Source organism: Bombina bombina, chromosome 6 (genome assembly GCF_027579735.1).
Source record: "Bombina bombina isolate aBomBom1 chromosome 6, aBomBom1.pri, whole genome shotgun sequence".
Taxonomy (NCBI): Eukaryota; Metazoa; Chordata; class Amphibia; order Anura; family Bombinatoridae; genus Bombina; species Bombina bombina.
This window is the reverse complement of record NC_069504.1, coordinates 109,004,474-109,018,932: the sequence shown is the minus strand read 5'-3', so window position 1 is coordinate 109,018,932 and position 14,459 is coordinate 109,004,474. Positions and strand designations below refer to the sequence as shown.

The 14,459-nt window shown below is 42.7% G+C and overlaps 1 protein-coding gene across 6 annotated transcripts in view; it reads left to right on the top strand.

The window, feature by feature from the left end:
- SRPK2 (SRSF protein kinase 2) overlaps positions 1 to 14,459 on the top strand; it is a 508,288-nt gene that overhangs the window by 274,301 nt on the left and 219,528 nt on the right. For all 6 annotated transcript variants that reach the window (XR_008402804.1, XM_053716553.1, XM_053716552.1 and 3 more), the window contains exon 4: positions 13,754 to 13,841. Coding sequence is in view for 5 of the 6 variants with exons in the window: in XM_053716553.1 (XP_053572528.1) it covers positions 13,754 to 13,841 (88 nt within the window). In the remaining variant the exon portion in view is untranslated. The remainder of the gene's footprint in view (positions 1 to 13,753; positions 13,842 to 14,459) is intronic.

Sequence of the window (14,459 nt, the reverse complement as noted above, 5' to 3'; positions counted from 1 at the left end):
CACAAAGGTGCTAGGGTCCCTTCTGGCGGTCCTAAGGCCGAGGGGCATAGCAGTGGCGCCTTATCTAGACGACATCTTAATTCAAACATCGACTTTCCAACTTGCCAAGTCTCACACGGACTTAGTGTTGGCCTTTCTAAGATCTCATGGGCGGAAGGTGAACGTGAAAAAGAGTTCTCTTATTCCTCTCACAAGAGTTCCATTACTGGGAACTCTGATAGATTCGGTGGACATGAAAATATTTCTGACGGAGGTCAGGAAATCAAAGATTTTAACCACCTGCCGAGCTCTTCATTCCATTCCTCGGCCGTCAGTGGCTCAGTGTATGGAGGTAATCGGACTTATGGTAGCGGCAATGGACATAGTTCCGTTTGCTCGCTTGCATCTCAGATCACTGCAACTATGCATGCTCAAACAGTGGAATGGGGATTATGCAGATTTATCTCCTCAGATAAATCTGGATCAAGAGACCAGAGACTCTCTTCTTTGGTGGTTGTCACAGGATCACCTGTCTAGGGGAATGTGTTTCCGCAGGCCAGCGTGGGTTATTGTGACGACGGACGCCAGCCTACTGGGCTGGGGGGCAGTCTGGAATTCCCTGAAAGCACAGGGTTTGTGGACTCAGGAAGAGGCCCTCCTACCGATAAATATTCTGGAATTAAGAGCGATATTCAATGTTCTTCAGGCGTGGCCTCAGCTGGCTTCGGCCGGATTCATCAGGTTTCAGTCGGACAACATCACGACTGTAGCTTATATCAATCATCAGGGGGGAGCAAGGAGTTCCTTGCCGATGATAGAAGTTTCCAGGATAATCTGATGGGCAGAGACTCACTCTTGCCATCTATCAGTGATCTATATCCCAGGGGTGGAGAACTGGGAGGCAGATTTTCTAAGTCGCCAGACTTTTCATCCGGGGGAGTGGGAGCACCATCCGGAGGTGTTTGCTCAACTGGTTCAGCTATGGGGCACACCAGAATTGGATCTGATGGCGTCACGTCAGAATGCTAAACTTCCTCGTTACGGATCCAGGTCAAGGGGATCCTCAGGCAGTACTGATAGATGCTCTAGCAGTACCCTGGTCATTCAACCTGGCTTATGTGTTTCCACCATTCCCTCTCCTTCCACGTCTGATTGCCAGAATCAAACAGGAGAGAGCTTCGGTGATTTTGATAGCGCCTGCGTGGCCATGCAGGACTTGGTATGCAGACCTGGTGGACATGTCATCTCTGCCACTGAGACGGGACCTTTTGATTCAAGGTCCATTCAAGCATCCAAATCTAATTTCTCTGCAACTGACTGCTTGGAGATTGAACGCTTGATTTTATCAAAGCGGGGTTTCTCTGAGTCGGTCATAGATACCTTGATTCAGGCTCGAAAGCATGTCACCAGGAAGATCTATCATAAGATATGGCGTAAATATATTTTTTGGTGTGAATCCAAAGGCTACTCATGGAGTAAGATCAGGATTCCTAGGATTTTGTCTTTTCTCCAAGAAGGATTGGAGAAAGGATTGTCCGCTAGTTCCTTAAAGGGACAGATATCTGCTTTGTCTATTCTGTTGCAGAAGCGTCTGGCAGATGTCCTAGACGTTCTGGCTTTTTGTCAGGCTTTAGTTAGAATTAAGCCTGTGTTTAAACCTGTTGCTCCGCCATGGAGTCTCAATTTAGTTCTTAAAGTTCTTCAGGGGGTTCCGTTTGAACCCATGCATTCCATAGATATTAAGCTTCTATCTTGGAAAGTTCTGTTTCTAGTTGCTATCTCTTCAGCTCGAAGAGTATCTGAACTATCTGCATTACAATGTGACTCGCCTTATCTTGTTTTCCATGCTGATAAGGTGGTTTTGCATACCAAACCTGGGTTCCTCCCTAAGGTTGTTTCTAACAGGAATATCAATCAGGAAATTGTTGTGTCCTAATCCTTCTTCTTCTCTGTGTCCTAATCCTTCTACTAAGAAGGACTGTCAGCCTCCTGAAAGAATTACAGCTCACTCCACTAGAGCGGTGGCTTCCACATGGGCTTTTAAAAATGATGCTTCTGTTGAACAATTTTCTAAGGCTGCGACTTGGTCTTCGCTTCATACCTTTTCCAAATTTTCCAAATTTGATACTTGGTTGATTTCTTCTTCGGAGGCTATTTTTGGCAGGAAGGTTTTGCAAGCAGTGGTGCCTTCCATTTAGGTTCCTGTCTTGTCCCTCCCTTCATCCGTGTCCTAAAGCTTTGGTATTGGTATCCCACAAGTTAGGATGAGTCCGTGGACTCGGTACATCTTGCAAAAGAAAACAGAATTTATGCTTACCTGATAAATTTCTTTCTTTTGCGATGTACCGAGTCCACGGCCCGCCCTGTCTATTCAAGACAGATAGTATTTTTTATGTAAATTTCAGTCACCTCTGCACCTTATAGTTTCTCCTTTTCTTCCTTGGCCTTCGGCCAAATGACTGGGGTGTGGAGTTAAGGGGGGAGCTATATAGACAGCTCTGCTGTGGTGCTCTCTTTGCTACTTCCTGTCAGGAAGGACAATATCCCACAAGTTAGGATGAATCCGTGGACTCGGTACATCGCAAAAGAAAGAACTTTATCAGGTAAGCATAAATTCTGTTATCTCTTGGGTCAAAGCGTCTTCAGTTAAGCTTCTTCACCTTATTAGGTATCTTAATATCAAGATCTCAGCTCAAATTGAAGAAAAAGTGATGAAGGTCTCAGGAGCTGAAGCTCAGTGCGACCAGTAAGATGGCCGCTGCCTGGCAGTCCCCTCACTTTCGTTTTTAAGTGTTGCGCAGCTCATAATAACTTGGCGCCCTTTTTCATAGCAGGTGAAGTCCTGTCTTACGTACCACGTAAGACAGGAGACGGGTGCGGTCTCCTTCATTTCCTAAGATCCTACTGCAGACATCACTCCTGAGGAGAGCATTTTCACTGTTAGCTGTCTGGGTCTAGGAGGTGGTGAGTGCCCCAGCCATTGGGGAGTATTAAGGTACCGTTTTTTAAGTATAAGCGTTTTTTTTTTATTGTCCTTCTGTGGGTATATACAAAGCTATGAAGGGCTCTGATACTACATTAGAAGGTTCAGCTCCTTCTGTACTGATTAATAATTCCTGTTTATATTGTAAGGAGGCTGTGGTTTGCCCGTCTGCTCAATTTTGTTCCATTTGCCTAAACACTGTTCTAAAGTCTAAGAAGGGAGACAAGCCTGCTGATACTCATAGTGCTATTAGCCCATCTGAGCCGTCTACTCAGGAATCTGGTTCCCGAGAAATTACTACCCTTTCTACATTACCCGCTCCGCATGCAGTTCCCCACGGCTAAACTAATCCTCCATCTGGAGGGGGCTTTTTTCCAGCGGACTTTACCGCACAGTTACAATCTGCGGTGTCTGCGGCCCTGAGAACGTTACCTTGCTCTAACAAATGCAAGAGAAAGGTTAAACATAGTTCTCCTGACTTAGAGTCATCTAAATATTTGTCGGTTTTAGCTACTATATCCCAGCTGTCCGAGGATGAGTTAACCTCTGTAGCTTCAGAGGGTGAACTTTCTGAGTCAGAGACTTAAGTTACTAAAGCTCCTTCAGCGGTGGAACCCTCCTTTAGATTTAAAATTGAGCATCTGCGTTTTTTTATTAAAGGAGGGTCTGTCTACTCTAGAGGTTCCAGAGGCTACACTCCCTGAAGAGCCTAAGATCCCTGAATTAGACAGGGTTTACGTAGATAGGAAGGTCCCTCTGACTTTTCCTGTGCCAGTTAAGATGGCGAACATTAGTAGTAGCGAATGGGAAAGAGTAGGAACTTCTTTTTCCCCCTCCTCTACTTTTAAAAAAATTATTCCCGGTCCCTGACTCTCAATTAGATTTGTGAGGCTCCATCCCGAAGGTGAATGGCGCTATCTCCACGCTGGCTAAGCATACTACTATCCCTCTGGAGGCTTTTAGAGAGCCTATGGATAAAAAAATGAAAACTTTTCTGAGGAAGATGTTTCAACATACAGGGTTTTTATTTCAACCGGCGGCAGCTGTAGCCGCGGTTGCTGGAGCAGCTACCTACTGGTGCTACACTCTGTCGGGGCTCATTGAGGTGGAGACTCCCCTCGAGGATATTCAGGAGAAAATTAAGTGACTGAGAATTGCTAACTCCTTCATCTGTGATGCGAATATGCAGATTATTCGCATAAATGCAAAGACTGCTGGCTTTGTGGTTCTAGCCCGCCGGGCGGTTGAAGTCTTGGTCTGCGGATATGACTTCTAAGTCCAGACTCCTTTCTCTTCCCTTCAAGGGAAAGATTTTATTTGGTCCATGGCTAGACTCCATTATCTCTACGATTACCGGAGGGAAAGGTGCCTTCCTACCGCAAGATAAGAATAATAGGTCTAAGGGACGGCAACTGTCTAATTTTCGTTCCTTTTGTGCTGACAAGTCACAGCGACAGCAGTCCTCTTCTAAGTCAGAGTAGCCCAAGAGTACTTGAAAGCCCGCTCACTCCTGGAATAAGTCCAAACAGACTATGAAGCTCGCCGAGAACAAATCGGCATGAAGGGGCGGCCCCCGATCGAGTAGGGGGCAAAGTGTCTCTTTTTTCAGACGCTTGGTTCCAGGATGTACAGGATCCTTGGGTCCCAAAGGTTGTATCTCAAGGATACAGGATAGGATTCAAGTCTCATTCGCCCAGGAGCAGATTCCTACTCTGCAGTCTTTCGACAAGACCAGAAAAAAGGGCTGCCTTCTTAGGTTGCGTACGGGATCTCTCCTCTCTAGGAGTAATTGTCCCGGTACCTACAGCAGAAAGAGGTTTGGGGTTTTATACGTGGTTCCAAAGAAGGAGGGAACTTTCTTTCATGTAATTAACAAGAGTCCATGAGCTAGTGACGTATGGGATATACATTCCTACCAGGAGGGGCAAAGTTTCCCAAACCTTAAAATGCCTATAAATACACCCCTCACCACACCCACAAATCAGTTTTACAAACTTTGCCTCCAAGGGAGGTGGTGAAGTAAGTTTGTGCTAGATTCTACGTTGATATGCGCTCCGCAGCAAGTTGGAGCCCGGTTTTCCTCTCAGCGTGCAGTGAATGTCAGAGGGATGTGAAGAGAGTATTGCCTATTGAATGCAGTGATCTCCTTCTACGGGGTCTATTTCATAAGGTTCTCTGTTATCGGTCGTAGAGATTCATCTCTTACCTCCCTTTTCAGATCGACGATATACTCTTATATTTACCATTACCTCTACTGATTCTCGTTTCAGTACTGGTTTGGCTTTCTACAAACATGTAGATGAGTGTCCTGGGGTAAGTAAGTCTTATTTTCTGTGACACTCTAAGCTATGGTTGGGCACTTTATTTATAAAGTTCTAAATATATGTATTCAAACATTTATTTGCCTTGACTCAGAATGTTCAACTTTCCTTATTTTCAGACAGTCAGTTTCATATTTGGGATTATGCATTGAATTATCATATTTTTCTTACCTCAAAAATTTGACTTTTTCCCTGTGGGCTGTTAGGCTCGCGGGGGCTGAAAATGCTTCATTTTATTGCGTCATTCTTGGCGCGGACTTTTTTGGCGCAAAAATTCTTTTCCGTTTCCGGCGTCATACGTGTCGCCGGAAGTTACGTAATTTTTTGACGTTATTTTGCGCCAAAAATGTCGGCTTCCGGATGTGGCGTCATTTTTGGCGCCAAAAGCATTTAGGCGCCAAATAATGTGGGCGTCTTATTTGGGGCGTCGCTTTTGTCTCCACATTATTTCAGTCTCATTTTTCATTTGCTTCTGGTTGCTAGAAGCTTGATATTTGGCATTCTTTCCCATTCCTGAAACTGTCTTATAAGGAATTTGATCTATTTTGCTTTATATGTTGTTTTTTCTCTTACATATTGCAAGATGTCTCACGTTGCATCTGAGCCAGAAGATACTACAGGAAAATCACTGCCTGCTGGATCTACCAAAGCTAAGTGTATCTGCTGTAAATTTTTGGTAGCTATTCCTCCAGCTGTTGTTTGTAATAATTGTCATGACAAACTTGTTAAAGCAGATAATATTTCCTTTAGTAATGTACCATTGCCTGTTGCAGTTCCCTCAACATCTAAGGTGCAGAATGTTCCTGATAACATAAGAGATTTTGTTTCTGAATCCATAAAGAAGGCTTTGTCTGTTATTTCTCCTTCTAGTAAACGTAAAAAGTCTTTTAAATCTTCTCTCTCTACAGATGAATTTTTAAATGAACACCATCATTCTGATTCTTTGGACTCTTCTGGTTCAGAGGATTCTATCTCAGAGATTGATGCTGATAAATCTTCATATTTATTTAAGATGGAATTTATTCGCTCTTTACTTAAAGAAGTACTAATTGCTTTAGAAATAGAGGATTCTAGTCCTCTTGATACTAATTCTATACGTTTGGATAAGGTTTTTAAAGCTCCTGCGGTTATTCCAGAAGTTTTTCCTGTTCCTAATGCTATTTCTGCAGTGATTTCCAAAGAATGGGATAAATTGGGTAATTCATTTACTCCTTCTAAACGTTTTAAGCAATTATATCCTGTTCCGCCTGACAGGTTAGAATTTTGGGACAAAATCCCTAAAGTTGATGGGGCTATTTCTACCCTTGCTAAACGTACTACCATTCCTACGTCAGATGGTACCTCGTTTAAGGATCCTTTAGATAGAAAAATTGAATCCTTTCTAAGAAAAGCTTATCTGTGTTCAGGTAATCTTCTTAGACCTGCTATATCATTGGCTGATGTTGCTGCAGCTTCAACTTTTTGGTTGGAAACCCTAGCGCAACAAGTAGCAAATCGTGATTCTCATGATATTATTATTCTTCTCCAGCATGCTAATAATTTTATCTGTGATGCCATTTTTGATATTATTAGAGTTGATGTTAGGTTTATGTCTCTAGCTATCTTAGCCAGAAGAGCTTTATGGCTTAAGACTTGGAATGCTGATATGGCTTCTAAATCAACTCTACTTTCCATTTCTTTCCAGGGAAACAAATTATTTGGTTCTCAGTTGGATTCTATTATTTCAACTGTTACTGGTGGGAAAGGAACTTTTTTACCACAGGATAAAAAATCTAAAGGTAAAAACAGGGCTAACAATCGTTTTCGTTCCTTTCGTTTCAACAAAGAACAAAAGCCTGATCCTTCGTCCTCAGGAGCAGTTTCAGTTTGGAAACCATCTCCAGTCTGGAATAAATCCAAGCCTGCTAGAAAGGCAAAGCCTGCTTCTAAGTTCACATGAAGGTACGGCCCTCATTCCAGTTCAGCTGGTAGGGGGCAGGTTACGTTTTTTCAAAGAAATTTGGATCAATTCTGTTCACAATCTTTGGATTCAGAGCATTGTTTCAGAAGGGTACAGAATTGGTTTCAAGATGAGACCTCCTGCAAAGAGTTTTTTTCTTTCCCGTGTCCCAGTAAATCCAGTGAAAGCTCAAGCATTTCTGAATTGTGTTTCAGATCTAGAGTTGGCTGGAGTAATTATGCCAGTTCCAGTTCCGGAACAGGGGATGGGGTTTTATTCAAATCTCTTCATTGTACCAAAGAAGGAGAATTCCTTCAGACCAGTTCTGGATCTAAAATTATTGAATCGTTATGTAAGGATACCAACGTTCAAGATGGTAACTGTAAGGACTATATTGCCTTTTGTTCAGCAAGGGAATTATATGTCCACAATAGATTTACAGGATGCATATCTGCATATTCCGATTCATCCAGATCATTTTCAGTTCCTGAGATTCTCTTTTCTAGACAAGCATTACCAATTTGTGGCTCTACCGTTTGGCCTTGCTACAGCTCCAAGAATTTTCACAAAGATTCTCGGTGCCCTTCTGTCTGTAATCAGAGAACAGGGTATTGTGGTATTTCCTTATTTGGACGATATCTTGGTACTTGCTCAGTCTTTACATTTAGCAGAGTCTCATACGAATCGACTTGTGTTGTTTCTTCAAGATCATGGTTGGAGGATCAATTTACCAAAAAGTTCTTTGATTCCTCAAACAAGGGTAACCTTTCTGGGTTTCCAGATAGATTCAGTGTCCATGACTCTGTCTTTAACAGACAAGAGACGTCTAAAATTGATTACAGCTTGTCGAAACCTTCAGTCTCAATCATTCCCTTCGGTAGCCTTATGCATGGAAATTCTAGGTCTTATGACTGCTGCATCGGACGCGATCCCCTTTGCTCGTTTTCACATGCGACCTCTTCAGCTCTGTATGCTGAACCAATGGTGCAGGGATTACACGAAGATATATCAATTAATATCTTTAAAACCGATTGTTCGACACTCTCTAACGTGGTGGACAGATCACCATCGTTTAATTCAGGGGGCTTCTTTTGTTCTTCCGACCTGGACTGTAATTTCAACAGATGCAAGTCTCACAGGTTGGGGAGCTGTGTGGGGATCTCTGACGGCACAGGGAGTTTGGGAATCTCAGGAGGTGAGATTACCGATCAATATTTTGGAACTCCGTGCAATTTTCAGAGCTCTTCAGTTTTGGCCTCTTCTGAAGAGAGAATCGTTCATTTGTTTTCAGACAGACAATGTCACAACTGTGGCATACATCAATCATCAAGGAGGGACTCACAGTCCTCTGGCTATGAAAGAAGTATCTCGAATTTTGTTTTATGCGGAATCCAGCTCCTGTCTAATCTCTGCGGTTCATATCCCAGGTGTAGACAATTGGGAAGCGGATTATCTCAGTCGCCAAACGTTGCATCCGGGCGAATGGTCTCTTCACCCAGAGGTATTTCTTCAGATTGTTCAAATGTGGGGGCTTCCAGAGATAGATCTGATGGCCTCTCATCTAAACAAGAAACTTCCCAGGTATCTGTCCAGATCCCGGGATCCTCAGGCGGAGGCAGTGGATGCATTATCACTTCCTTGGAAGTATCATCCTGCCTATATCTTTCCGCCTCTAGTTCTTCTTCCAAGAGTAATCTCCAAGATTCTGAGGGAATGCTCGTTTGTTCTGCTAATAGCTCCGGCATGGCCTCACAGGTTTTGGTATGCGGATCTTGTCCGGATGGCATCTTGCCAACCATGGACTCTTCCGTTAAGACCAGACCTTCTGTCGCAAGGTCCTTTTTTCCATCCGGATCTGAAATCCTTAAATTTAAAGGTATGGAGATTGAACGCTTGATTCTTAGTCAAAGAGGTTTCTCTGACTCTGTGATTGATACTATGTTACAGGCTCGTAAATCTGTATCTAGAGAGATATATTATAGAGTCTGGAAGACTTATATTTCTTGGTGTCTTACTCATCATTTTTCTTGGTATTCTTTTAGAATTCCGAGAATATTACAATTTCTTCAGGATGGTTTAGATAAGGGTTTGTCCGCAAGTTCCTTGAAAGGACAAATCTCTGCTCTTTCTGTTCTTTTTCACAGAAAGATTGCTATTCTTCCTGATATTCATTGTTTTGTACAAGCTTTGGTTCGTATAAAACCTGTCATTAAGTCAATTTCTCCTCCATGGAGTTTGAATTTGGTTCTGGGAGCTCTTCAAGCTCCTCCGTTTGAACCTATGCATTCATTGGACATTAAATTGCTTTCTTGGAAAGTTTTGTTCCTTTTGGCCATCTCTTCTGCCAGAAGAGTTTCTGAATTATCTGCTCTTTCTTGTGAGTCTCCTTTTCTGATTTTTCATCAGGATAAGGCGGTGTTGCGAACTTCTTTTGAATTTTTACCTAAGGTTGTGAATTCCAACAACATTAGTAGAGAAATCGTGGTTCCTTCATTATGTCCTAATCCTAAGAATTCTAAGGAGAAATCGTTACATTCTTTGGATGTTGTTAGAGCTTTGAAATATTATGTTGAAGCTACTAAATCTTTCCGAAAGACTTCTAGTCTATTTGTCATCTTTTCTGGTTCTAGAAAAGGCCAGAAAGCTTCTGCCATTTCTTTGGCATCCTGGTTGAAATCTTTAATTCATCTTGCCTATGTTAAATCGGGTAAGACTCCGCCTCAGAGGATTACAGCTCATTCTACTAGGTCAGTTTCTACTTCCTGGGCGTTTAGGAATGAAGCTTCAGTTGATCAGATTTGCAAAGCAGCGACTTGGTCCTCTTTGCATACTTTTACTAAATTCTACCATTTTGATGTATTCTCTTCTTCTGAAGCAGTTTTTGGTAGAAAGGTACTTCAGGCAGTGGTTTCGGTTTGAATCTTCTGCTTATGTTTTTCATTAAACTTTATTTTGGGTGTGGATTATTTTCAGCAGGAATTGGCTGTCTTTATTTTATCCCTCCCTCTCTAGTGACTCTTGTGTGGAAAGATCCACATCTTGGGTATTCATTATCCCATACGTCACTAGCTCATGGACTCTTGTTAATTACATGAAAGAAAACATAATTTATGTAAGAACTTACCTGATAAATTCATTTCTTTCATATTAACAAGAGTCCATGAGGCCCACCCTTTTTTGTGGTGGTTATGATTTTTTTGTATAAAGCACAATTATTCCAATTCCTTATTTTATATGCTTCGCACTTTTTTTCTTATCACCCCACTTCTTGGCTATTCGTTAAACTGATTTGTGGGTGTGGTGAGGGGTGTATTTATAGGCATTTTAAGGTTTGGGAAACTTTGCCCCTCCTGGTAGGAATGTATATCCCATACGTCACTAGCTCATGGACTCTTGTTAATATGAAAGAAATGAATTTATCAGGTAAGTTCTTACATAAATTATGTTTTTGTCCAATTATGGACCTAAAGTGCCTAAATAAGTTCTGAGCGTTCCCTCTTTCAAGATGAAGACTATACGGTCAATCCTTCCTCTGGTTCAGGAAGGACAGTTTATGACCACAATAGACCTGAAGGATGCATACCTTCATGTTCCGATTCACAGGGAACATTTTCAGTTCCTGAGGTTTGCTTTTTTGGACCAGCACTTCTAGTTCATAACTCTTCCGTTTGGCCTAGCTACTGCTCCAAGGATATTTACAAAGGTTCTGGGGGCTCCTCTAGCTGTTGCTAGAACACAAGGTATTGCAGTAGCACCTTACCTGGATGATATCTTGGTACAGGCACCATCTTTTCATCTAGCGGAAGAACATTATTAGTCCCTTCTCAGTCTTCTTCGATCACATGGATGGAAGATAAACTTGGAAGAGAGTTATCTTACAAGGGTGTATTTCCTAGGAACTATAATAGACTCCATATCCATGAGAATATTCTTTACAGATCAGAGGCTTTGCAAGCTAACTTCTGCATGTCTTGGCCTCCAGGCCTCCTCAAGACCCTCAGTGGCTCAGTGTATGGAGGTAATCGGACTCATGGTGTCCTTCATGGACATCATTCCTTTTGCCAGATTCCATCTCAGACCCTTACAACTGTGCATGCTGAGACAATGGAACGGTGACTATTCAGATCTGTCTCAACAGATTGTGCTGGACAACCTGTCGAGAGACTCGCTCTCCTGGTGCCTCTGTCCAGATAATTTGTCTCAAGGCACGTGCTTTTTGAGACCGTCCTGGGAGATTGTGACTACCAACGCAAGCCTTTCCGGCTGGGGAGCCGTTTGGGGTGCAAGAAGGTACAAGGTCTGTGGACTAAGGAGTCCTCCCTTCCGATCAATATTTTGGAACTCCAGGCAACCTTCAATGCCTTGAAGGCTTGGCCCCTTCTGGGTTCGTCCCAGTTTATGAGATTCCAATCAGACAATATAACCTTGGTTGCCTATATCAACCTTCAAGGGGGAACGAGAAGTTCCTTGGCGATGAGAAAAGTATCTCAAATACTAGAGTGGACGGAGACTCACAAATGTACGCTGTCAGCTATCCACATTCTGGGTGTGGATAATTGGTAAGCGGACTTCCTCAGCAGGCAATCCTTTCACCCAGGGGAGTGGTCTCTTCACCCCAAGGTGTTTGCAGAGATATGCAGCAAGTGGTGGATGCCGGAGATAGATCTCATGGCATCCCGCCTCAATACCAAGCTACCCAGGTATGGGTCGATGTCAAGGGATCCTCAGACGGAATTGATAGATGACCTGTCAGTACCATGGAGGTTCAGACTCGTATATAATTTTCCTCCATTACCGCTTCACTCTCATGTGGTGGCTCGCATCAAGCAGGAGCGTGCATCTGTGATTCTGATTGCTCCATTGTGGCCATGAAGGAGGAGGTGGTTTGCGGATCTGGTGGGGATGTCCTCATCTCCTCAGTGGAGGGTTACCTTGCCGCAGAGATCTGCTGATACCGGGTCCCTTTGTTCATCAAAACGAAGGAACTCTCTGAGGCTGACTGTGTGGAGATTGAATGCTTAGTCTTAGCCAAGAGAAGGTTTTCTGAGAGCGTTATCGACACTCTGGTTCAAGCTCGTAAGCCAGTTACTCATCGTATATACCATAAAGTGTGGAGGACTTACTTGTACTGGTCTGAAGAGCGTGGCTTTTCCTGGCATAAGGTTAAGGTTGCCAGAAATTTATCTTTTCTCCAGGATGGACTGGAGAAGGACCTATCTGCTAGTTCCCTGAAGGGACAGATATCGGCCCTGTCGGTGTAACTGCACAAAAGATTGGCTAAGCTTCCAGATGTGCAGTCCTTTAAGTCTCTGGCTAGGATCGGACCCGTGTTTAGATCTGGGGCTCCGCCTTGGAGCCTCAATCTTGTTCTTAATGTTTTGCAGCAGGCTCGGTTTGAGCCTATGCATACTGTTGACATTAAATTGTTATCTTGGAAGGTTCTTTTTTCGTTGGCTATTGCCTCTGGGCGCAGAGTTACTGAGATTCTGCTTTACAATGTGATCCCCCTTATCTGTTTTTTCATGCTGATAAGGCGTTTTTATGCACTAAACTAGGGTTCCTCCCTAAGGTGGTGTCGAATCGTAACATTAACTAAGAAATTGTTGTTCCTTCCTTGTGTCCTAATCCTCCTTCAGCGAAGGAACGTTTGCTTCACAATCTAGATGTGCTTCCTGCCTTGAAGCTCTATCTTCAGGCTACTAAGGAATTCAGAAAATCTTCCTCTTTGTTTGTCATCTATACAGGGAAGTGTAAGGGGCAGAAGGCTACTACGACTTCTCTATGTTTCTGGTTGAGGAATGTCATCCGCTTAGCTTATGAGACAGTGGGACGACAGCCTCCTGAGAGGATAACGGCTCATTCCACTAGAGCAGTGGCTTCCTCTTGGGCTTTTAAGAACAAAGCCTCAATGGATCAAATTTGTGGGGCGGCTACCTGGTGCTCCTTACACACTTTTTCTAAATTTTACAAATTTGATGTGTTTACTTCGGGTGAAGCCGCTTTTGGGAGAAAAGTTTTGCAGGCTGTGGTGCCCTCAGAACAGGGTCCGCCTCTTTTTTTCTGTTCCCTCCCGTTATTCATTCAGTGTCCTCTGGAGCTTGGGTATAGTTTTTCCAACAGTAAGGAATGAAGTTGTGGGCTCTCCCTGCCTTATGGAAGGAAAACATAATTTATACTTACCAGATAAATTCCTTTCCTTCCTGGCAGGGAGAGTCCACGACCCAGTTACTTTTTATTTTTTTTTATGAGCGGCTCCCTTTTTATATTTTTTCTTCTGGCACCTTTTATACCCTGACGTTTCTCCTACTTTTCCTTGTTCCCTCAGCAGAATGACTGAGGGATAGGGGAAGTGGGAGGGATATTGGCCTTTGGCTGGGGTGTCTTTGCCTCCTCCTGGTGGCCAGGTGTAGTATTTCCCAACAGTAAGGAATTAAGTTGCAGACTTTCCCTGCCAGGAAGGAAAGGAATTTATCTGGTAAGCATAAATTATGTTTTATGATGTTTTACTAATAAAATATTCTTTTTTTTTAGAGGAAAGAGGTTTGTGGCAATGAAAGTGGTGAAAAGTGCTCAGCATTATACAGAGACAGCTTTGGATGAAATAAAGTTACTGAGATGTGTAAGTATTGAACTTCTATACATTTTTCTCTATTTTAAAGATATTTTTTTTTCTTGCATTCTTTTTAAACATCAATAATGCTACCAGGGAAAAGACCATGTGTACGGAAATGTTTATTGGTATATGAGAACATAGGGAAAGATATTCCATGTCCATTATGACACTGCAATGCTTTAGATAAAAACAGTCACTGCACTCCCTGTAAAATAGGTTACATGTCTGTGAATGAGGATTAGGTTGTAAGGTTTAGTAAGGTGCAGACTGATGAACACAATGTATGTTCTTCTCTGCCTCATTGACTCGCAAAGTATGTGATTTCTTTAATGTTCCTTCTCACAGATTAAAGGATTAAACACAGTATGTGCTTTAGTGAAAATATTATTAAGAACTCTCTATAACATGCGTAGCAAACCTATAAAATGCGTGGCCAAGATGGCACTCACAACAAATTGTCTGTTAGTCCACTTTTAACCTACCACCATACTGCTTTGTTTAAACTAGCTGCAATTGTAGTGCATAGAGGGTCATTAAATACAATTTCGCAATACAATCTATCCCTTTAAATGGAGATAAACACACAGGTAAAAAGTCCTGTGTTGCAGCCCCTGAACAGAACAT